At 39.7% G+C, this 25079-nt stretch overlaps 1 protein-coding gene across 2 annotated transcripts in view; it reads left to right on the top strand.

Moving 5' to 3' along the window:
• Ulk2 (unc-51 like autophagy activating kinase 2) overlaps positions 1-25079 on the top strand; it is an 84540-nt gene that overhangs the window by 4977 nt on the left and 54484 nt on the right. For both annotated transcript variants that reach the window (XM_051168200.1, XM_051168199.1), the window contains exons 4-11: positions 7359-7391; positions 10173-10209; positions 15362-15535; positions 16199-16272; positions 20465-20566; positions 21637-21695; positions 23444-23526; positions 24110-24157. In XM_051168200.1, coding sequence (XP_051024157.1) covers positions 7359-7391; positions 10173-10209; positions 15362-15535; positions 16199-16272; positions 20465-20566; positions 21637-21695; positions 23444-23526; positions 24110-24157 — 610 coding nt within the window. The remainder of the gene's footprint in view (positions 1-7358; positions 7392-10172; positions 10210-15361; positions 15536-16198; positions 16273-20464; positions 20567-21636; positions 21696-23443; positions 23527-24109; positions 24158-25079) is intronic.

Here is a 25079-nt window from a genome sequence, read left to right as displayed (position 1 = left end):
AGGGTTTTGCTTTATATCAAATCTAGCATTTCTTTAGTAGCTGTAAAGACTCCTATGGTTACTTAAAAGTTAGGTAAGAACCTTTTTCTTAGGAAAGCAACATTTGGAAATCATAGAAGTAGAAGGAAGTAAAATTAATAAAAGCACATTTACCATATTTTTTGTGTGTGTGATTGTGTGATGATCAGCACAGCATATGCTAGAACTGTGTTTTATTTAGAAAGGAAATCTGGATTCTAAGGTCACTTTTTGTTTGCTTTTTTTGAGGCAGAGTCTAAAGTCATCTAAGGCAAACTTTGTAGTCAGAATCATTCTTGGAAATCTTTTCAAGAGATCCACTTTGGGACAAAATACAGTTTTCTGATGAAGTAGTTGGTTTGCATTTAGAGGGTATATGATACTTTTTGTTTGTTTGTTTGTTTGTTTGTTTTTTCAAGACAGGGTTTCTCTTGTAGTCTTGGCTGTCCTGGACTCACTTTGTAGACCAGGCTAGCCTGGAACTCACAGCGATCCTCCTGCCTCTGCCTCTTGAGTGCTGGGATTAAAGGCGTGAGCCACCATGCCTGGCTAGAATAGCATATTCTTAAATGCTTACTCCAGGGAAGACTAGTATATATGATGTGCCTTTCTTTTTACTGTTTTGCTTCATCTGGACAGCTGAATTCCAGTAAAGTAAATGGGTGGTTAGGTGATTTATGTCTAGTTAAAAGCTTTTCTGTCTTTTTTTCTTAAGATTTATTTATTTATTTACATATTTATTATGTATACAGTGTCTGCCTGCATTGTACACCTTCAGGCCTGAAGAAGGGCATCAGAGCACATTATAGATGATTTTGAGCCATCATGTGCTTGCTGGGAATTGAATTAAGGACCTCTGGGAGAGCAGCCAGTGCTCTTAACCTCTGAGCCATCTCTCCAGCCCTTCTGTCTGTTTTTTACTTATTGAAATGCATTTGCTTTGCAAACTTTTTGAGTAGTTAGCACAGACCAGTCATTATTCTGAGTCTAGAAATAAAACAATGCATAAAGATCTTGACCTTGCGGTGTTTAGCTTTATAGGAAGATACAGAAAGGACAGGCACACACACTTACTTAGTCATATCACATCACAAGATAGCTAGCTAAACCCGTGTTATAAGATGTTTAAGTTAGAGCCCAGCATGGTGGCGCACGCTTGTAATCCCAGCACTTGGGAGGCAGAGGCAGGCAGATCGTTGTGAGTTCAATGCCAACCTGGTCTACAAAGCAAGTCCAGATGGCAAAGGCTACACAGAATCCTGTCTCAAAAAACCAAAATAAATAAATAGGATGTTTTAGTTAGAATTGACAGTAACATATCTCTTCTGAAATTATCTCTGATTTTGGGATTTGGAATGTCTAACTCAAATACCATGAGCAGTGTCACAGATTTTGATTATAGACTATGATTGTTCTCCAAGAAAAAAATCTGCAATTTAAACTCCCATGCACAGAAAATATGAATATTAGCTTGACTAGATATAATTTGCCCCCTTCAGTTGTGAAATTCAAATCAACATAGAAAGGAAGGGCAAAACAAATTCTCAGGGCAATACTAAATTCATGTCACCATCCCCAGCTAAAATGTCCACTCTCCTCAGAGCTGTTTGTGTAGCTTGTCCCTGTGGTTGGAGGGCACCGGGCGGTGCAGGTCAGTGCCTAGCGCATACTGTTCAGTGATGCCAGCTCCTCACTTACCATTCTTAGAGGGTTAGAGAACTGGCAGCCACAGAGCAGGTTTTGCTTTCAGATCAGTCTTTTCTCTCAGAATGAAAAACATTTTTCAGCACAGATTTTGATTGTGGAATGAGCTATCATTAGAAGAAATGTAAACCAAATAAACTTAAGTTTATTTTGAGCAGTAGAACACTCCCTCTGCACATACTTGACAAATCTCATTGGAAGAAAAATACCTGAGGTTAAAAAATTATTTCATAAATCATTAGTAATGGATCATCTTATATTTGCCCTTTGTTATTTCTTCTCTAAATTTCCCATTGCTGTGTCTGGTGTTTTGTTTTTGGTTTGGTTTGCTGTGGTTTGGCTTTGGTTTTTCAAGACAGGGTTTCTCTGTGTAGCCTTGGCTGTACTGGACTCACTTTGTAGACCAGGCTGGCCTCGAATTCACAGAGATCCACCTGCCTCTGCCTCCCGAGTGCTGGGATTAAAGGCGTCCACCTTTGGTGTGTTTATTGCTAATTTCTTTGTGATTAGTATTTCCTTGAGTTAGTTAAGGAGATGTACAGATAAGCAACGAAGTGGTTCTTGCTTATAGCTTAGTGTGGAAGATGATATTAAGCAAATACTTAATAATTGTAAGCATGCCAAAGGCTGTATGTGAAGAACTGTTCTAGAGCTTTGGAGGAAACAGTATGAGGCTGTCAGGGTGGGGCTAGGGAAGGCTCCTTGAAGAGGTGATTGATAATTGGGTGGGAAGCTAGACTAGGACTTGGTGAGAAAACAGCACGTAAGCATCCCAAGCACGTAAGCATCCCAAGGAGTTTCCCTGTGAAGGCCACAGAAAGGAAGAGTGGCTGAGCGTGGGGGTCAAGGAGGAGGCTTCTATGAGCAGACACAGGAATGGGAACTTATTTAGCTGTGTTTACCTTATGTACATGGATGTTTTGCCTGTACATGTGTCTGGGCCCCACATGCGTGCCTAGTGACCTGTGGCGATCAGAAGAGGGTGTCAGATACTCTGGAGTTGGAGCTAGGGATCCCTGTGAGCCTCCAGAGGGTGTTGGGAGTTGAATTCCAGTCCTCTGCAAGAAAAAGTGCTCTTAACCACTGAGCTATCTCTCCAGCTCCTGGTCATAAGCAGGAGGGTAACATATATCTTTGTTTTGAATATAAATCTTGAGTGATCTGGGCCTTCTATAAGTATAGTGCTCTTACCCTCATAAATAATCAATTCTTGAATATTTTTGGCATAGTAAGAAAAATACATTATTTAATAGATGGTGTAGTCAAAACTGAAAAAAAAATCACAACTTAAAATCCCATTTACATTTTTTTTTTTTTTTTCAAAAAATGCCAGGTAAAGCTTGGTGTGCCAGGTGAAGTATTTAGGAGGCAGAGGCAGGCGGATCGCTGTGAGTTCAAGGCCAGCCTGGTCTACAAAGCGAGTTCAAGACAACCAAGGCTACACAGGGAAACCTTGTCTCCAAAAACAAGCAAACAAAAAGCAATCCTGCCTAAAGTAATAGACCCTTAATGTAAAAACAATTCAGACTAACAATATATAAAGTAAAATGAGGTGCTGTGTTCTTGTACCATTATATCTTATATATAACTTTTTCTTTTTTATATTTATTGTCCTTCATGTATATGTTTGCTTGTGTGTATGTGCGCCTGGTGTGGTGGAGGTCAGAAGGTGTTAGATCCTCTGGATCTGGAGCTACAGGTGTTTGTAAACGCCTGTGCGTGTGCTGGGAACCAAGCCTCGGTCCTCTGCAAGAGCAGCAAGGGCTCCTATCACTGAGCTGTCTCTTCAGCCCCAGCTGTCTCCTTTTTTAGCTCATGCATGCTTGTATTCATATGCTCAACATTGTTTGAAGACATTTCAGTTTCCCCTCAAGGTGCTGGAGATCCAGCCAAAGACTTTGCATGTTTTAGGAAGGACAACATCTCCAGGCCAACTTTCTTCTCCTCCCTTCTCTTCCCATCCTCTTCTTTTCTCCTCCTCCTTCTGTTGGCTCTCTATTGAAGCTATCTTTCAAAATCAGGATTACTTCATTAATTGTATATTATTTTTACTTTTTTTTCCACCAAAACACTTGCCTTGGAGGCTCAAAGAAATGGAACCGGCTTCGTGTGGTTTCTCCTTACATTGAAATAGGCCTTGCGAGGCCCTTCTCTAAGATTCCTGGTGGTAGGGCGAGCACAGAGCCTCTAGTAGATGCTGCCAGTGGATTGCTTCACACTCCTGCCAGCAGGTGTTTGAAAAGGTCACTTGCTCCACATTCTTGCTAACATTTGGCAGGTTAGTTATTCTGGTGATTACATTCAGTTAGGATTTTTTATTTTTTATTTTTTTAAGACAGGGACTTACATAGTTCATATTGGCCTCAAGTTTACTATTTAGCTCAGGATGAGATTGACTTCTGATTTTTCTGCCTCTACCTCTCAAGTACTAGGATTACAGGGGTATACAACTTTGCCTAATTTTTAATTATGGTTTTAATTAGAGCTCTCCTAATGTCTTCTGGTTTGAACATGATTTGTGAGTTTATTAACCATTTAAATATCTTTTTGAAGTTCCCATGGAAGTTTCTTGCTTGTCTATCCATTGGTTGTCTTTTTATTGTTTGTTAGAAGTCTTTTTTTTAAGATCTATTTATTTATTATGTATACAATATTCTGCCTGCATGTGCCTGCATACCAGAAAAGGGCACCAGATCTCATTATAGATAGTTGTGAGCCACCATGTGCTTCCTGGATTGAACTTGAGACCTTTGGAAGAGCAGACATGCTCTTAACCGCTGAGCCCTCTCCCCAGCCCTTGTTAGCAGTCTTTAAATGATTTTGTTGACATTGCTTTTTAGTGTGTTTGTGTGTGTCCATACATATATATGTAGATACCTGCGGTGTCATCCTCAGGGATGCTGTTCATGTTGTTGGAGACAGTTTCTATTGGTGCTCACAAATGAGGCCGGGCTCGTTTGCATGTGAGCTTGAATGGCTCCTTTATCCTCTGAGCCATTTTGCTGGCCCCAGAGCATTTATTTCCTCTACACTTGGTCTTTCTTGCTTGCTGAGTGTTGCTTATTCTCCACACCCTTCGCATTGGTCAAGAGAGTGCTGATGCTAAGCCAGGCATGTGTTAGCATTCCATCTTGGGGTCCTGTTGGTTAGCCTCATTCCTTAGCAAAGGATAAATGGCGTCATCATTCTTGAGAACAGCTATAGACCTTGTGGGGCTACTGTTCCTTTTTGTTTGTTTGTTTGGGTTGGGTTTTGTTTTGTTTTTCAAGACAGGGTTTCATAACCCTAACCCTGACTCTCCTGGAACTTGCTCTGTAGACCAGGCTAGCCTCAATCTCAGAAATCCACCTGCCTGCCTCTGCTAGGATTAGAGGTGTGCACCACCACAACTCAGCTTTCTTTTTCCTTTTTTTTTTTTTTTTTTTAAATCTAGTTCTCTTGAGAAATAAGTGAAGCAAATTATCCTAAGTCACTGGCTCTCTTATTGATTCATTACAGTGTTCTGTCTGCATGTTTGCTTGCAGGCCAGAAGAGGGCACCAGATCTCATTATAGATGTGAGCCACCATGTGATTTTTGGGAATTGAACTCAGGACCTCTAAAAGAGCAACCAGTGCTCTTATTCTCTGAGCCAACTCTCCAGCCCGTCTCTGGCTTATCGATTATAACTTCATATTCAGGCCTAGCATTGCAGTGGGCAGCCCCTTGTGATGGTGGCAGAACAGCTCTGTGGTAGCCCCTTGTGATGCTACTGCTGGGGTTAAAGGGTGTGTCTAGGAAGGGGCTCACTTCCTGACCTGAAGCACAAGCTTTTTGTTTGTTTGGTTTTTTTGTTTTTGTTTTTTGTTTTTTTAAGATTTATTTATTTGTTATGTATACAGTGTCCTGCCTGCCTGTGTGCCAGAAGAGGGCATCAGATCTCATAGATGGCTGTGAGCCACCATGTGGTTGCTGGGAATTGAACTCAGGACCTTTGGAAGAACAGCGGTGCTCTTAACCCCTGAGCCATCTCTCCAGCCCCTGTTTGTTTGTTTTTTGAGACAGGGTTTCTCTGTGTAGCCCTCGCTGTCCTGGACTCACTTTGTAGACCAGGCTGGCTTCAAACCATAGTGATCCACCTGCTTCTGCCTCCCAAGTGCTGGGATTAAAGGCGTGCACCGCCACGCCCAGCTGAAGCACAAACTTTTATTTCTGATCTGGGTGAACTGAAACTTAAATGTAGTAAAAGATTACTGTAAAAGTAAATGAAAAGGGACCGATAAATGGACATTCAAATTGAGGGAACGGGGCTTATTTTATTCTGTCGTGCAAGTAATTGAACACAGGCTCATGTATGTATACTAAACAAATATTTTGTGAATGATTTGTATACCCCCACATCATAGTTCATATTAAGTTTAGTAGTCAAAATTATTTTGAAGAAACCAGGCGGTGGTGGCACACACCTTTAATCCCAGCACTTGGGAGGCAGAGCCAGGTGGATCAAGGCCAGCCTGGTCTATGAAGAGAGTCCAGGACAGCCAAGGATATACAGAGAAACCCTGTCTTGAAAAACAAAAACAAATTTGTAGAATTGCTATAAGTTTTTTTCAGACTCTTAGTTAATTTCTCTAGTTCTCTTTTGTAGACATAATAAAGTCATTTTCTGATTAGAACAAGTTACTCCCTTTCTGTGATGCCCTCTTTTGTTTTTCATTGACCACCTTGTTTTTTAATTTTGGTTCTTGTTGAGGTTAATTGCTGCCTGTGAAGTATTGCATTTCAAGTAATTTCAGCACTGGCTTATGTTAAGCCATAGAGACAGTTCAAAATTAGCATTACAACTTTTATTTAAAAAGTGAATAAAAATTGCCATATATTTAGTCTCTGAATTACTAACCTTGAAGTGTGACACTTTGTAAAAATATTCAAATTAACTTCTTTAAATCTTTAAATATATCTTTGTGTAATACAACAAGGTATTTTCTTTTTGCCAGCATTTACTGATAATGTGATTGTCCTAAACAAAACCAAACAGAACAAAAAACCCTAAAACTACTCATTCTAGTTGTGTGTTTCAGAAATACAGAGTTGCTAGTGTTGCTAGGAAAGAGTATAAGCCATTTTGCTACCCAGCTCAAACTTTTCAGAGTGGGAGCACTTCCCTGGGGACTGGTGAAGCCTTCTTTTTCACAGATGGTGGATGTACCAGGCTCTTTTTGGTGGTTGGAGACAGAGTCTTGCTGTGTTGGTGAAGCCTTGAGCTATGCTCTCCCACGTGCCACTGTGCCTGTTCACTGTTGTTTTACTCTGCTGTGCTCACCATCCATAACTGAAGCTGATTTATCCTTTAGTACTCTGTAAACAGACCTAAACTTCTTGATGACTACCTTAGTGTCGACAAAACGTAATTTGGCCATGCAGACCAGATGCTTAAAGCCTTGTGTTGAGAAGTTTATAACATAGAGGTGTTTGCCTGGGATGTCCGCAGCCCTGACTTTGATCCCCAGCAGTGTAGTGAAATGAAAAACAAGTCTCCTCTTGTCTGAGAATTTTAACTTAACTTTCTGATGAATTTTGTGTTTGCTTTATTAGTTTAATAACTAATAGGTATTTTCATTAACTCACTGTTTTACGATATTTGTGTTTATTTTCTAGGAATTACCCAACTCTGTCTTTCTGGTGATGGAGGTAGGTATTCTGCCAGTATCGGCATTAGTATTAATAAAGGTGATTGAATGGCTTATATTCTACTTCATAAAAAATATAAAATGTAAATGTTTTAATTAGATAATTAAAATACTTTAAACTTAGATTATAGTTTACAAAAGACTTTTTTTCCAAGTCATGGTTTCTCTGTGTAGCCTTGGCTATCCTGGACTAGCTTTGTACACCAGGCTGGTCTCGAACTCACAGAGATCCACCTTCCTCTCCTTCATCAAGTGTTGGGATTGCAGGGGTGGACCACTGCACCCAACTCAGTATTCTTTTTTAAAAATGATTTATTTTTATGTACATTTGTGTTTTGTCTGCATGTTTGTCTGTGTGAGGTGTCAGATCCCCTGGAACTGGAGTTACAGACATTTGTGAGCTGCCATGTGGATGCTGGGAATTGAACTTCGGTCTTCTGGAAGCGCTCCCAGTGCTCTTAACCACTAAGTCATTCCTCCAGCCCCCAATGTTTTTAATTTAATTACTTTTCCTTTATTATTATTTTAAAAAATATTTACTTATTTATTCAGTGTATGAGTGCCCTACCTGCATGTACACCTGCAGGCCAGAAGAGGGCATCAGATCCCATTATAGGTGGTTGTGAGCCCCCCACTTTTTCTTGTTTAAAAAATAAATTACAGCCAGGCATAGTAGCACACGCCTTTAAACCCAGCGCTTGGGAGGCAGAGGCAGGTGGATCTCTGTGAGTTTGAAGCCAACCTGGTCTACAAAGAGAGTTCTAGGACAGCCAGGGCTACACAGAGAAACCCTGTCTCAAAACAAAACAAAAAGATAAATTAACTTTTATTGGCTGGGTGTGGAAGCACATGCCCATAATCCCCGCAGAGGCAGAGTTAGGTAGCTCTCTATAAATTTGAGACCATCCTGGTATATATAGCAAGAGTTCTAGGACAGCTAGTGCTATATAGTAAAGGTCTTTTCTCAAAAAAAAGAAGAAAGGAAGGAAGAAAGAAAGAAAGAAAGAGCCAGACGTGGTAGCACATGCCTTTAATCCCATCATTTGAGAGGCAGAGGCAGGCAGATCGCTGTGAGTTCGAGGCCAGCCTGGTCTACAAAGTGAGTCTAGGATAGCCAAGGCTACACAGAGAAACCCTGTCTTGGAAAAACCCAAAGAATGAAAGAAAGAAAGAAAAATAAATAAATAACATTTATTTGTTTGTTTGTTTATTGTATGTCCGTCTGTCAGGGAGGGGTGGGCACTGGCTTGGAGAACAGAGGGAGATTTTGTCTTTTTTCGGTTTTCCAAGATAGGACTTCTCTGTCTAGTCCTAGCTGTCCTGGAACTCACTATGTAGAAGAGGGTTACCTCAAACTTAGAGATTCTCCTGCCTCTGCCTCCTAAATGCTAGGATTAAAGACATGTGCCATAAAGCCTTTGCTCTTTCCATTCTCCATCCATCATGTGGGTCCTAGGGATTCAACTGTCACGTTTGGCACCCTCGCCTTCTGGGTCACTTCAAAGACCCTCCCATATATCAACCTACCTACCTACCTATCTATGTATCTACTTACCTACCTACCTACCTACCTACTTATCTATTGTTTTTCCAGACAGGGTTTCTCTGTGTAATAGAGTTCTGGCTGTCCTGAACTGGCTTTGTAGACCAGGCTGCCTCAAACTCACAGAGTTCTGTCTCTGCTTCCCAGTCCTGGGATCAAAGGCGTGCACCACCACGCCTGGCCTTTTTTTGTTTTTTGTTTTTTCTTTTTTTCTTTTTTTTTTTTTTTGTTTTTTTGTTTTTTTAAAGATTTATTTATTTATACAGTATTCTGCCCACGTGTGTGCCTGCATACCAGAAGAGGGCACTAGATCTCATTATAGATGGTTTTGAGCCACCATGTGGTTGCTGGGAATTGGACTCAGGACCTTTGGAAGAACAGACAGTGCTCTTAACCTCTGAGCCATCTCTCCAGCCCTTGTTTTTTCTTTTAACATAAAATGTTCTTGTTGGTTTTTATTTTGTTTTGTTTTTTGGTTTGGTTTGGGTTTTTTTTGGTTTTTCGAGACAGGGTTTCTCTGTGTAGCCTTGGCCATCCTGGACTCACATTGTAGACCAGGCTGGCCTCGAACTCACAGCAATCCGCCTGCCTCTGCCTCCCGAGTGCTGGGATTAAAGGCGTGCGCCACCACGCCCGGCTTTTGTTTTGTTTTTTAAAGATTTATTTATTCATTTTATGTATGAGTTCTCTGTCTGTCTTCATGCACACCAGAAGAGTTGATCAGATCCCATTGCAGATGGTTGTGAGACACCATGTGGTTGCTGGGAATTGAACTCAAGACCTCTGGAAGAGCAGTCAAGTGCTCTTAACCGCTGAACCATCTCTCTAGCCTCTTTGTTTTGTTTGTTTTGTTTTGTTTTGAGACATGTCTTACTGTATATCTTAGCTGTCCTGGAACTCAGCTTATAGACCAGACTGTCCTTAAACTGACAGAGATCTGCTTACCTCTACATCCCAAGTACTGGGATTAAAGAACCGTGCTGTCTTCTCAGGATATAAAATACTTTATTTTGGGCTGGGCATGGTGGCACATGCCTTTAATCCTAGCACTTGGGAGGCAGAGGCAGGTGTATCGCTGTGAGTTCAAGGACAGCCTGGTCTACAAAAGTGAATCCAGGACTGCCAAGGCTACACAGAGAAACCTTGTTTCAAAAAAAAACTAAAACAAACAAACAAAAAACCCTTTAATTATAATAGTAATGTCTTTTGAAGTTAACTACTTTTTCTTTTACTTCTCAGTATTGCAATGGTGGAGACCTGGCAGATTATTTGCAAGGTAATTTTATTTCTACATTCCCGTGTGTGTGTGTGTGTGTGTGTGTGTGTGTGTGTGTGTGTACACATGCACACCGTGGCATATACATTTGTAGGAGTAGGTCATCCCCTCCCACCATGTGGGTCTCAGAATGGAAGTCAGGTTGTCAGGTTTGGTGCAGACCCTTCTTTACCTGCTAAACCATCTCACTATCTGTCAATGCTCAGTAAGCAGGAGTCTGTTTAATTCTGATTGGTATTTCTGACATGCTACCTCTGTGTCCCAAACTTGTGTTGAAATACTCAAATATTTGTATGTTTGTTTAACTTGTAGTTATTTTGCTAACCATGTGGTTTTTATTTTCTAAAGTCACACAAGTATTGACTTTTTTTTTTTTTTTCAACCTCTGTCAGTGAGGAAGGGATTTAGGGGAGGAGCTTTTGCCAGAAGGGAAGAAACCAAATAGAATTTCTTTTCTTCAAAAGGCACAGCTGGCTTGCCATCTCTGGGCCATTAGTTCCTTTCATTTCTTTAAAAATAAAAGCAGGGTAGTGGCAGCAGGCCTTTAATCTCAGCAGAGGCAGGCAGATCAAGACACAGAGAAACCCTGTCTTGAAAAAGCAAAAAAGAAAAACAAAACCAAAAAAATTTAAAAGACATGAAAGTAGAAGGGGGAGTAAGTTGGGGAAGGAAGGAAGTGGGAAGGCAATGGGGTGGTGTGGTCTGAGGACATTGCGCGATACACAGAACAGTCAGCACGTGTGATCGCTGTGTGCTAACAAGAGACCAGAGAGGTTGCCCGGTGGGTAAGCTGCCGAGCCTGACGACCTGAATTCAGTAATTAAGGTTACACGTGGCGAAAGGAGAGAATATATTCCCTTGAGTTGTCTGCTGATCTCCATATGTGTGCCTTCCTTTCCACTTAAATGAATACATAAATGTCATTTAAATTTTATTATAAGTTAATAAAAACATTTGAAAAAATAAAATCGTAGTCAGTGGAGCAGGAGACATGGCTCAGTGGTTAAGAGTACTTGTTACTCTTACAGAGGAACCAGGTTTAGTTTTTACCACCCACTTGGCAGCTCACAACCATCTGTAACTGCAGTTCAGGGGATCTGATGCCCTTTATGGCCTCTCTAAGTACCGGGCATTACCTGGTGCACAGACCTCCATGTAAGCAAAATACTTATACATAGAAAATCAAATTTAAAAAATCATAGCCATAGAATGTACTTATATAGAGAACATAGAATATACATAGAACGGGGCTGGAGAGATGGCTCAGAGGTTAAGAGCACTGTCTGTTCTTCCAAAGGTCCTGAGTTCAGTTCCCAGCAACCACATGGTGGCTCACAACCATCTATGAGATCTGGTGCCTTCATCTGGCCTGCAGGCACACATGTGGGCAGAATACTATATACATAATAAATAAATAAATCTTTTAAAAAATCCTGTGTTTAAAAAAAGAATATACATAGAACTTTTTGTTTTTTGAGACAGGGATTCTCTGTGTCGCCTTGGCTGACCTGGACTCACTTTGTAGACCAGGCTGGTCTCAAACTCACAGCAATCCACCTGCCTCTGCCTCCCAAGTGCTAGGATTAAAAACGTGCACCACCACACCCGGCCCACATAGAACATTTTTTATAATTGAAAAAACAGTAATGTAGTAAGGAATTAAAAAACACTGAAATCGAGCTCGAGAGATGGCTTAGAGGTTAAGAGCACTGGCTGTTCTTCCAAACTTCAATTCCTGAGTTCATTACCCAGCAACCACATGGTGGCTCACACCCATCTATAATGAGACCTGGTGTCCTCTTTGGTGTGCAAGTGTACATACAAATAGAGCATTCATATACATAAAATAAATAAATAAATCTTAAAAGAAAAAACAAAACATGAAACATTGAAATTATTTTGTTGTAGATTTAGTATTAAATGACACTTCAAATTCTAAACTCCAAATGGGCATGCGCGCGCACACACACACACACATATACAGACACACATGTATACACACACCTATAATTATATTCAGAAGCATCCAGTGTATTTCTCTAAGGTATTTTATTTTAGTGATATTGAGACAAGCATGAAAATGTGCAAAAAAAATCAGTGGTAAAATAATGAAGATCTCAGTTGATGTACATGTAAAATGTAGTGACAATTTACAAAAGAGAAAAAAAAGGAGTAAAATATTCAATTTCATTGAGCAGCCAGGGACCACAATTAAAAATAAGAATTTAAGCTGGGCATGGTGGCTCCCATCACTTGGGAGGCAGAGGCAGGCGTATCTCTGTGAGTTCGAGGCCAGTCTGGTCTACAAAGTGAGCCCAGGACAGCCAAGGCTACACAGAGAGACCTGTCTCAAAAAACAAAACAAACAAACAAACAAAAAAGAGTTTAAAACCAGATGTGGTGGCACATTCCTTTAATCCCAGTACCTGGAAGGCAGAGGCAGGCAGATCTTCATGAGTTCCAGGCCAGCCAGGGCTCTGTTACACAGAGAAACCCTGCCTCGGGGATAAAAAAGTTCAAGAAGTGTTAACATATAGAATAATAAAATGGAAATATACTATGCATTTCAATTGTTGTAATGTCATATCAGAAAAATAAGACTAGAACAGCAGTTCTCAACCTGTAGGTCAAGACCCCTTTGTGGATCAGTTAATAGATATCCTACATCTCAGGTACTTACATTAAGATTCATAACAGTAGCAAAATTATAGTTATGAGGTAACAATGAAAATCACTGTATGCTTGGGTCACCACACACGAGGAACTGTACTGAAGGGTCACAGCATCAGGAAGGCTGAGAGCAGAACCACTGCTCTGGGCATTGATTTGACTCACCCACTAACATGTGGTAACATAGAACTTGATGTTTATAAGAAAGTGTATGTGGAAGAATATATTCTAGATTTTTAAATTTTATTTTAGTCTTTTTGTATGGTTGGGTTGTTTTGCTTGCATATGTTTATATACCATGTGCATGGAGCACCTCCATAGGCCAGAAAAGGGTGTTGGGTACCCTGGGACTGGAGTTAGAGATGGCTGTGACCCACCAAGTAGGATCTAGGGATCACACCTGAGTCCATGAGTGTTCTTAACAGCGGAGCCACCTTCACAGCCCACAGATTTTTGTTGTTGTTTTGTTTTTTATTTTGGCTGTCCTAGAACTCACCCTGTAAATCAGGCTGGCCTTGAAGTCACAGAGATCCACCTCCCTCTGCTTCTTGAGTGCTGGGATCAGACTTTTTAAAAAGCGTTTCATGTAGCTTAGGATAGCCTTGAACTTACTATTAGATGAGGCTGGGCTTGAACTCATGATCCTTCTGTTTCCCAAATCTGGTTAAAGACTGGAAATTCTTGTTAGTTTTGAGAAATGGCATCACTGTACTTATACCCTAGGATGGCCTCAGTTTCCCATAGACCCCCCTTTCTTCCTCCTGTGTGTCAGGGTCAAAGGCATGTACCACCACGCCAGGCACCACTGAAATTCTTAAGTGTTCATGACATAGGAGTCTTGCTTCACATGTTGAGAGTATTTTGGCATTTTTTACAATCTGGTGGTGTACAACTTTGATTCCAGCACTGGGAGGCAAGCGAAAGTGGATCTGAGTTCAAGGGCAGACTGGTCTTACATAGTGAATACCAGGACAGCTAGGGCTGTCTAGAGAGACCCTGTCTCAAAAAAAAAAAAAAAGATGTATTATAATGAAAAAAGGAACCCCAAAGGAGAGGATAAGAACATTTCCCATAGGAAAAGAATTTGGTAATTTTTAAGTCATGGAGTTGACTTTATTTGATGATCTTTTTTTTTTTTTTTGTTTTTCGAGACAGGGTTTCTCTGTGTGGCCTTGGCTATCCTGGACTCACTTTGTAGACCAGGCTGGCCTTGAACTCAGAGATCCGCCTGCCTCTGCCTCCCGAGTGCTGGGATTAAAGGCGTGCACCACCACACCCGGCTTATTTGATGATCTTAAGGACATAATGTCTTGTCTTGTTTTTTGTTTTTGTTTTTGCTTTTTTTCTGAGACAGGGTCTCTCTGTGTAGCCGTGGCTGTCCTGGACTCACAAAAACCCAACCAACCAACCAACCAAATTGTATGGACAGAAATATGACCATAAAGGATTTAAAGATTTAATGTGTTTGTGTGAATGTGCATCACATGTGGCGGATGGAGTACTGGATCCACTGGAATTGCTGTTAGAGTAGTTTTTAGTCACATGATATGGCTGCTGGGAACTAAACTTGATGCTGGAAGCACTTTCAACTGTGAGCCAGTTTTCCAGCCAATCATGAAGGATATAAATATTTCCTGTAGAGTCAAGAGATTGCACTTGGGACATTTAGATCCATTACTATAGAAAATTTATATTCACATTCCTAACTATATTTGTGTGCACATTATATGGTAGGCTTTCTGAAGTTTCCACTATTAAGTATATTGTTTGTGTCATCACAACTACTTTATAAAGTCAGTCTCATCGGATTTCTGTGGAAGAAATTATTTAGACTCCTATTCCAGAGTCACACATGGGGCAGGAGCTGGGATTTTAATAGCACTATGCACTACACCATTCTGTTAGCCTGTAGCCTCTCCATATGCTGGATTACAGAAGTGGAAACATAACTTCTTGAAGGTCTCTTCATTTATGAGAGATCTATGTGGGGCAGCAGTAGTGTGGTCATGAGAGAGAAGGGAAAAGAGACAATACTACACAGATCCCTGACAGTACAAATGGCAATAGGTTCCACATAAGGACATCACTTGTCTTTAGTTTGTGTTCATGAGTTCATGAGCTGCTTCATACAAAGCTTGAACATTTTTCCAGGTATTTGAAAGGGAACTTATTTTTTGGTCTGTAAAGGACATTTGCGTTTGTTGAGCACTTGTTATGTTCAGAGATGTACCACAGGGATCTTGACTAGTAAAAATAGGAAAGAAAAAGGAAAAGACATAAAAAACAAATTGCAAATCAGTTCTCTTTAACATTACTTACCACTTTTTGTTTGTTTTGAAAAATCTGTTTATTTCATTGTACATGTGAATCCCAGTTTCTTTTTTTATTTCATACCCTCCTCAACAGCTGAATTCTCTTAATGGAATGAAAAGATACTTGATTTTTGACTGTTTAAATATTTATGTGACTCCTTCCCTCCCAGCTAAAGGAACTCTCAGTGAAGATACCATCCGAGTGTTTCTCCATCAGATTGCAGCAGCCATGCGAATCCTGCACAGCAAAGGGATCATCCACAGGGATCTCAAGCCACAGAACATCCTGCTCTCTTACGCCAATCGAAGGAAGGCAAATGTCAGTGGCATTCGTATCAAAATAGGTAAACAGCCATACCTTGCTTCATGGAACGGACATTTTAAGACAGTACTTTTTCATCATTTTAGTTCAGATTTGTTAGAATAATGGGTTTTATAGATGCCATTTTGAAACTGTTACAGAGTTCATTGAACTCTGTTTAGATATGTGAATCTTTTTCCTAAGACCAATAAGGGTTAAACACAAACCTGCTTCTCTGGAGAGGGAAGCAGAAATAGTATACTTAGAGGCCCTGTCTGGGGACCCGATCCCACAGTTCTGAATCTGACAGAGATGTCCAAAGGCTCTCACTCAGCCCTTCCTGGTGCTTTTAGTGCTCTTGCAGTGTTTGACGCTATTGGTGAAGAGAACTCAAATTAAAATTGTGATATTGATGTTTAATGAGATCTTTGTTAATTAATTATTTACTACAAGGAGCGTTTCCACTGCAAAGATTAAGGATCCTTGGTTAAAAGTTACTAAAGTACAGACTTACATAGTTGACTGTTGCTACCATTTTTAACTTCTTTTGAGGTAGCTACTTGTTTTCCTTTGGTGAATAGACATTTTTAATAAACACTGTTTTTCACAGTTCTTTTGTGCCTTCAGTGTTTTACAGAATTATATGATATTTGTAAAGTGTGAGCAAAGTGTCATTTGTTTTATTTTTTTTAATTTTGTGAAACAGCTGATTTTGGTTTTGCACGTTACCTACATAGTAACACAATGGCAGCGACACTGTGTGGATCCCCAATGTACATGGTGAGTGAGAAGAACTTCTGTGTCTGATCTGAACGGTGATTTCTGTTGTTGTTAATAATGTTAGCAATAATGTAATCACAGGCATCTTACTTGAGCTTGGTAGACTTAAAAGTTGTTCCACATTTGTATTTGGGTTTTGAATCTTTTAAATTTTTATTATTTTATGTGGTTGAGTGTTGTACGAGCATAGAACTGGAGTTTCCGATGGTTGTAAGCCGTGTGGGTGCTAGGAATTGATCCTGGATACTTGGTAAGAGCAACCAGTACTCTTAACTGCTGAGCTGTCTCTCCAGCTCCCTTTTTAAAAAAATTTTTTTTAAACAAGGGCTCACTGTATAGTCTTGGATGGCCTATAACCCACTTTATAGACCAGACTACTCTTGAGCTCACATAAATTCACCCTGTCTCTGCCTTTTAAGTGCTGGGATTAAAAGCGTATGCCACCATACCTGGCCCTGTTTTTATTTTTAAAAATCAATTATGATAGAAATCTCTATGTATTTTATGTTGTTGTTGTAGTAAAATACCATGACCAAAAACAGCTTATAGAAGGAAGAATTTATTTTGGCTTATGGTTCCGGGGCGGGGGGGAGGGCAGTCTATAATAGCAAGACAAACATGGCACCTGGGAGCTGGAGCAAAAAGCTGGCTGATCAAATTGTATCCGCAAGCAGGATGCCAAGAAGTTAGGGAGAAGGAAGGAAGGAGAGAAAAAGAGGAAACAGGAGTAGGGTAAAGTTATAAAGCCTCTTCCTCCAGTGACATAATTTCTCCAGCAAGGCTCCACACTGTAAAAATTCTATAATGTCCCCAAATAGTGTCATCATCTGGGGACCAAGTTTTCAAATACATGAGCCTGCAGGGGATATTTCTCATTCTTACCACTACACCCTGTTAGAGTCAACTGAAGATAAAATTTCACTTAATACTGTCATAGTATATTTAATGTTCAGTAATTAAGAATACTTATAGAAGCCAGCTGGTGGCACACACCTTTAATCTTAGCACATGGGAGGCAGAGGCAGGCAGATCTCTGAGTTTGAGGCCAGCCTGGTCTATAGAGTGAGTTCCAGGACAGCCTTGTCTAGAAAAACAAAAGCAAAATCAAAAAAGAATACTTACACATGCTTTCTGGGGTACCTTTATAAGATATGCTTATATTTTACATGCTATCTTTTTTTAAAAGATTTATTTATTTATCATATATACACAGTGTTTTGCCTGCATGTACACCAGAAGAGGGCAACAGATCTCATTATAGATAGTTGTGAGCCACCATGTGGTTGCTGGGAATTGAACTCAGGACCTTTGGAACAGCAGCCAGTGCTCTTAACCTCTGAGCCACCTCTTTGGCCCCATGCTTAACAAGTTCCCTACATTGTAGAAGTCATTTTCTTTTAGCTCCACACTTAATGCTAAAAAAATAATCTTAGTTAATTATGCGTTGATAATGTATAGTAAGTTATAAAACTTATGAACTAATATAAAGTATTAAGCTTAGAAATAATTATAAAGCTGCAGAATTATATGAAATAAATAAATATGCCCATTGGGAGGAAAAAACAGATGGATCTCTGTGAGTTGAGGCCAGCCTAATATATATAGCAAGTTACAGACCAGACCAGGTTATGCAATGTCACAGTGAGGCTCTGTCTCAAAAAAAAAAGCCTAACCCAGGCATGGTGGCACACACCTTTAATCCTAGCACTCCGGAGGCAAAGACAGGATGATCTCTGTGAGTTCAAGGCCAGCCTGGTCTACAAAGCGAGTCTAGGACAGCCAAGGGTTTACAGAGAAACCTTGTCTCAAAAAACAAAACAAAACAAAAATGCCTATTTCAGTTCTACAGGTTTGTACCCTATAATATAAAATCAATTTTGAGTATTGGCAAATGTCTATAATCTCAGAATTCAAGAGGTTATGGTAGAATGATTGTGATTCCCAGGTCAGCCTGGACCAATTAGCAAGACCCTGTTTCATAAAGCCAAAAGAAAACATTTAGAATTTGCTTTGAGGTCAAGGGAACTAGTAATCAAAAAAGTCTAGGGTTTTTAAAAATGAGATTTACTTTTTTTTTTTTTTTTTTTGAGATTTACTTTTTAAATCACACTTTTATTGCTTACATAAAATAAGCTCAACACTTTAATAGAATTCCAAAAATTGTATATCTTTTAAGTATGAAATTAGGTCAGAGGCAAGCAGGGCTTGGTGGCATTATGCCTGTAATCCCAGCATTTAGCAAGTGGAGGCAGGAGGACCAAGAGTTAAGGCTGGCCTGCGCTTGTTTTAAAAGACTATGTCTCAAAAAGAAAAATTGGTTTAGCCTTGATCAGAATACTTTGGATGATTATTAAAGAAAGTTGAGTATGAATATAGCCCAGTGGTGCACGCCCTGGCTTCAGTTACCTGAACTGTGAGTGGGGGGTATTCAACAAAGAAATTTACTAGGCAGGCCAGAAGGAGAGTGTGTGCAACAATTGAGAGTATTCACTGCTCTTGCGAAGGGCTGGGTTCCAGGGGAGCCGATACCCTTTCCTGGCCTCTGAGGGCACTGTTTACATGTAGCACACAGGCACACATGCAGGAAAAACATCGACAAACATAGAATAAAATGAAAAAAAAATCCAATTTATTAGGAACAAGTGTTAAATATGGAAAATAGTTTCACATTAAGTGTAGTTGATCTAGCTGGGCGTGGCGGTGCACGCCTTTAATCCCAACACTTGGGAGGCAGAGGCAAGCGAATCGCTGTGAGTTCGAGGCCAGCCTGATCTACAGGGCTATTACACAGAGAGACCTGTCTCGAAAACCAGGAAGAAAAAAAAAAGTGTAGTTGGCCTCTTTAGCATTTGTTTTATTGATTTTTTTGAGAGGGGTGGTTTTTACTTTGAGACAGGGTCTCTTTATGTAACTTTGGCTGACTTTGAATCATAGAAATCTGCTTCTTGAGTGCTGGGATTAAAGGTGTTATGCCACTATGCTCAGCAAGGGTATGCTAAAACAAACAAACAAACAACAACAACAAAAAAAACCTTGATTGCTTTTAAAACCACTTAAAACAAAATGTCAATTTTCTTGGTTTTTTGTTTTGTTTTGGTTGGTTGGTTTTGGTTTTTCAAGACAGGGCTTCTCTGTGTAGCCTTGGCTGTCTTGGACTAGCTTTGTAGACCAGGCTGGCTTCGAACTCACAGAAAGTCACCTGCCTCTGCCTCTTGAGTGCTGGGATTAAAGGTGTGCACCACTGTGCCTGGTGGGGGTTTTGTTTGTTTGGTTTTTTTAATTTAATGAGTCAGGATCTTTCAAGTCTGTGAACTCTCAACGCCCCAAGTGCTAGGATTACAAACATGTTCCTCTACACCTGTCTTTTTTTTTTTTTTTTTTTTTTTGTTTTTTGAGACAGTTTCTCTGTGTAGCCTTGGCTATCCTGGACTCATTTTGTAGACCAGAGTGGCCTCGAACTCACAGTGATCCACCTGCCTCTGCCTCCCAAGTGCTGGGATTAAAGGCGTGTGCCACCACTGCCCGACTTGTCTTTGCTTTTAAAATGTTTTTTCTTACTGGTTTTTGTATTATGGTTTTTTATTATTATAAAAGTTTTTGTTTGTTTGTTTGTTTTTTGGTTTTTCGAGACAGGTCTCTCTGTGTAGCCTTGGCTGTCCTGGACTTGCTCTGTAGACCAGGCTGGCCTCAAACTCACAGCGATCCGCCTGCCTCTGCCTCCTGAGCACTGGGATTAAAGGCATGCGCTACCACGCCTGGTTTATAGAAGTTTTTAAACTACAGAAAAATATAAGGGGTAATATAACATATGTACCTACCATCCACATTTAATAAAACATTTTTCTATTTTCACCTTGATCTTTTTAAAGAAAAATTATTCGAACAATCTAAGATGATCATATTATGTTCTCATCTCTCACCTTGAGGGAACTTCTGACCTATACTTGATATATATTTTTCCTTAATGTATGATACTCTTGATATCCATTATAATAGATAGACATTTCTTTCTTCTTTTTGTGCAACATTGTAATACAATTCTAAGTTCATGGCAGTATCATTCTATAAGGATAATAGCACAATATGTTAACACTTTTATTTAGTAGTATATGAGATCATTATCCGTGAATCTGTGTATGTACATTAAGGCTGTAACTAACATAGTTCATGTCTCTTGAATCTTTGTGAACAGGCCCCTGAGGTCATCATGTCTCAGCACTATGACGCTAAGGCAGATTTATGGAGCATAGGGACAGTGATCTACCAGTGCCTAGTTGGAAAACCACCTTTCCAGGTAACCTGACTTCTTCCCCTATTCTCAGTTCTAGGATCTCCTAGTTCTGCAGTTGCCTTTGATTTATACAATAAGGAATAGTATGAAAGCAGTAGGTTTCAGCCCCTCTGTGATGCATTTGATTTTGTTACACGGAGTGCTGTTGGGGAGCCAGGGTGCTTCTTTTCTTTTCTGTCTGCTTGCCCCCTGTAGTTGGACTGCCATGAAGTCTGTTAGATGTTTTCCAGGCTAGTGGAGTAGAGTCAGGGCTAACAGCTTGTGAAGAATGGTGGCCACACGTCTTCCTGCTGGACTGGGTTGGGGGTCATGGAATCCAGACGAGGTAGGGGCCATTCTGATGGGTCACAGAAAAGTTGTCTCCAACTCTGGGTGCTCTCTGGGTGCTGCTGCTCTCTGGGTGAGAGGGAATAACTATTGAAACTGTGGGTCTCCGTTCCTCATCTCCTTTTCCTATTAGGAGGTGAACTGTCAGAGGATATGCCAGCATCTCAAGTTCATGTTATCAAGTTATAATTTTTAAATTGTATTAAATTTTACCTGAAAATTGTAGCAGAGTGAAATTACTTGCCCAGCATGGTATAAAAAGAAATCAGTAACACAGTGAAGTAGCTTGCTCCACATTCCCAGTGTGGTTTGTGTGCAGAGGCAGATTCGCTAATCCAGCCTCTCTGTGACCGTGCTGCTGTTATGGAGAGACAGTGTTGGCAGTGGACTTGTGTTTTCCTTGAGTCCCTTGAAAGTCGTAAGGTAAAACAAACCTAGATTATACACAACAGTAATGTGTTTGTTGGGTAGGTCATGTAGCCTCCAGAATGTCAGCTCTTCTCTTTCAGGGTCCTTGGAGGGCCTGACCTCAGAAAAAGTATATTACTCCAAGACACTCAGAATTTGCATACACTTTCAGAGCTTTTATAAGTCTTTTGTGCCCAGAAATCCATTCATGAGCAGCCCACGGCACTCAGCCTTGGCATCCATGTGCATTCTACAGTCCCAACATGAGTGCTAATTTAGGGGTTTGGGAGTTTTCTCCTCTCTATTTAGAAAGGTAACTTTTTCTTTTTCTTAAATAGGCTAATAGTCCTCAAGACCTGAGGATGTTTTATGAAAAAAACCGGAGCTTAATGCCTAGGTATGTGATTGGATTTCATTTAAATTACACTTGCTTTTACTTAAAAACTTTTGTTTATTTACTTATTTAAATAAGTGTCTTACTCTGTAGCCCATTTCGTCTCAAGGCCACAATCTTCCTACCGTACCTTTGGGGGCTAACCATCACTCCTGTCTGGTCTGGGTTTACTATTTGAGAATGCAGTTACTTATTTAAATGCAATGTTTTATGCATTTCTGTTACTGAGTCTTTTTCAATTTATAGTAATATTATATTAGAGAATTAGAAAGGTGCAAACACACCATAAATATCTAGCTAATGCCATCATTTGTTATTTGTTTATTTATTTGTTTGTTTGTTATTTATTTTTTAATGTAACTTTTTTTCAAGATAAAAGGAGTGTGCCACTACCACCTAACTTAATATTTAAGAGAAGACATCACAGAACTTGTATGTGTTACTTGTGTGGAAGCAAACAGGCACAGGTTCATAAAGCAGAAAGTAATTCCTACCCAGGCTGTGGACATTCTGTAGCGACACTAAGAGTTGTTGTGTATTTTTCCAAATGTTCTTTGTGGGGTTCTTTACGCATGCTTGAGGGAGAAAGAGTGGGGGGGGGGGGTGCGTGCGCGCACGCGCATGCGTGTGTTTAGATTGGCTCTTGCTGGGTAGCTCAAGCTCTCAAGCTGACCTCAGTTCAGCCTCCTAAATGCCAAAAGTACAGACATGCATCATCATGCCTGAATTGGTTTGGTTTTTATTCTATATTTTGGATGTTCAGCAGGATGTTCATCCTTTTTGGTAGCTACACAGAGTCTTATAAAATTAGATGTTCAGTTTTATTTAATCATATTCCTGTTGTTTTCATTTTTTGCTTGCTACAAACAGGCTTTAGTAAAAGTGTGTGGGAGATAATACACTACTGTGTATTTTCCTTTTTTTAGAATAAACTGCTGGAAATAGAATTGTTGGACTGACAGACAGGTGCAGCTCTCCATGGTCTTTCTGTTTGATGCAGCAGTATAAAGAGAATACCTTTCCTCATACAGGGAAGGAGACAAATTAGCTATTTTAATTTATATTATTCTCTTCATTAATGAAGTTGGCTCATTTTTATTTGCCCTAATATCTTTTACTAGTTTGTAGTCCATGGCATGTAAATCCCTGTTTGTCACTTCTCAGTTTCTTTCCCATTTTAATACAGGCTTTTGGAAATTGTATTCCCTGTCAGTTGTGTTTAATTAAGCTTTGCCCTTTTCAAGACAGAACTGGAAGATTTTTTTTTTCTTTAGAGAATTTTATAGCAGCAGTTAAAACAAGTTGTGTTAAAACTTGGCTCTCTGGGGCTGGGGCTCAGAGGTTAAGGATACTGATGCTCCTCCAAAGGCCCTGAGTTCAATTCCCAGCAACCACATGGTGGCTCACAACCATCTGTAATGTGATCTGATGCCTTCTGACCTTCAGGTATACATGCAGGCAGAGCACTGTGTACATAATAATAAATAAATCTTTAAAAAAAAACTTGACTCTCTATTTTAAAAATAGTGCTGAGCACATGCAGGTATCTGATTATGTTGCTAGTAATTATCTAAAGTTAGTGTAGCGCCTTTATTTTTCTCACTTGATGGTATGAAGCTATATCAGGTTTTCTTGTTATGATGTAGTATCTATGAAAATGTATATATATTTTTTCATGTACAGAAATGAAGACAAAACTAATGTACTTAAATACATGTTAAACTCACCACTTACATTGTCTTTTACTTCAGTATTCCCAGGGAAACATCACCTTACTTGGCTAATCTCCTTTTGGGTTTGCTTCAGAGAAATCAAAAGGATAGAATGGACTTTGGTAAGTAATAGTGTCAAGCTTTGCATATCTTCTAATTTTATGTTTGCTGAAAAGCTTATATAGATTGCATAGAGATATCAGAAAAATAAAAGTCTATTTTGCTTTTGTTTCTGATTTTTGTTTTGTTTTGTTGAGGCAAGGTTTCTCTGTGTAGCCTTGGCTGTCCTGGAGCTCACTTTGTAGACCAGGCTGGCCTTGCACTCACAGAGATCCTCTGTATTGTGCTGTAATTGTCACACAGCACATCTATGTTGTTTAAAAACAATGCAGCATATTAACTATTGTGTTATGTAGTCTTATATCTTTTATAAGGACTGAAAGAAGAAAAAACATCTATATAGTGTTTTAACAATAGTATATATTTACCATTTCTGATATTCCTATGGATTGAAGTTACTACTCCATATCTCTTTTTTGCTCTGATATATCTCTATCTCTCTCTGCCTCTTTTGTGGTCTCACTGGTTAATTTATCCAGTATTCAATGTCTTTTAGTTGTGAACCTTAGCCTTTAGTGACTGAGACAACTCTCCAGCCCCAGGAAATGTCTTTGTTAAAGGTTGTATTCTTACATTTCTTTACAGAAGCGTTTTTCAGCCATCCTTTTCTTGAGCAAGTTCCAGTTAAAAAATGTAAGTCAACTTTTAATAATTAATTTTTCCTTATTTATATTGATGTTCTGCCTGCATGTGTGTCTGTGTAAGGGGTCAGATCCCCTGGAACCAGAATTACAGACAGTTGTGAGCTGTGCTGGTGCTAGGAATTGAGCCTGGGTCTTCTGGAAGAGCAGTCAGTACTCTTAACTCCAACCCACATAAGTTGATTTTTTTTTGTTTGTTTTGTTTATTTGTTTTTTGAAACACTGTCTCCTTTTGTAGATCAGGCTGGCTTCAAACTCAAGAGATTCACCTGCCTGGCGCCATCACCTTCCAGCTATGTGTTCCCATTTTTACATATGTTTACTTACAGAGAGTATGTAAGCTAATAGAAAAAAATTAAAAAATCTATAGTTGTGTTTGTTCAACAACAGTTTTTTCCCCACGTCCAGTAGGAACTGCTGCATTTTTATTTACATTTTTTAGATTTTTTTTTTTTTTGTGTGTGTGTGTGTGTGTGTATGTGTGTGTGTGTGTATGTACATACACGTGCAGAGGATAGCTTGTAGGAGTACACTCTCCTTCTACCATGTGAGTTCTGGAGGCCAAATTCAGATTGTTAGGTATGGTGGTAAGCACCTTTACCTACTAAGTCATCTCTCCAGCCTAACTACTGCATTTTTGTTAACTTTTTAAAAAAAGATTTATTTATTTATTGGCAGGCATGGTTGTGCACGCCTTTAATCCCAGCACTCAGGAGGCAGAGGCAGGCAGATCGCTGAGTTCAAGGCCAGCCTGGTCTACAAAGTGAGTCCAGGACAGCCAAGGCTACACAGAGAAACCCTGTCTCGAAAAACCAAAACAAACAGACAAACAAAAAAGATTTATCATATATACGCAATGTTTTGCCTGCATGCACACCAGAAGAGGGCACCAGATCTCATTGTAGGTGGTTGTG

Source organism: Acomys russatus, chromosome 25, assembly GCF_903995435.1.
Source record: "Acomys russatus chromosome 25, mAcoRus1.1, whole genome shotgun sequence".
In the NCBI taxonomy this organism is placed as follows: Eukaryota; Metazoa; Chordata; class Mammalia; order Rodentia; family Muridae; genus Acomys; species Acomys russatus.
Note: the sequence above shows the minus strand (reverse complement) of the source record. Positions and strands in the feature narration are given on the sequence as shown.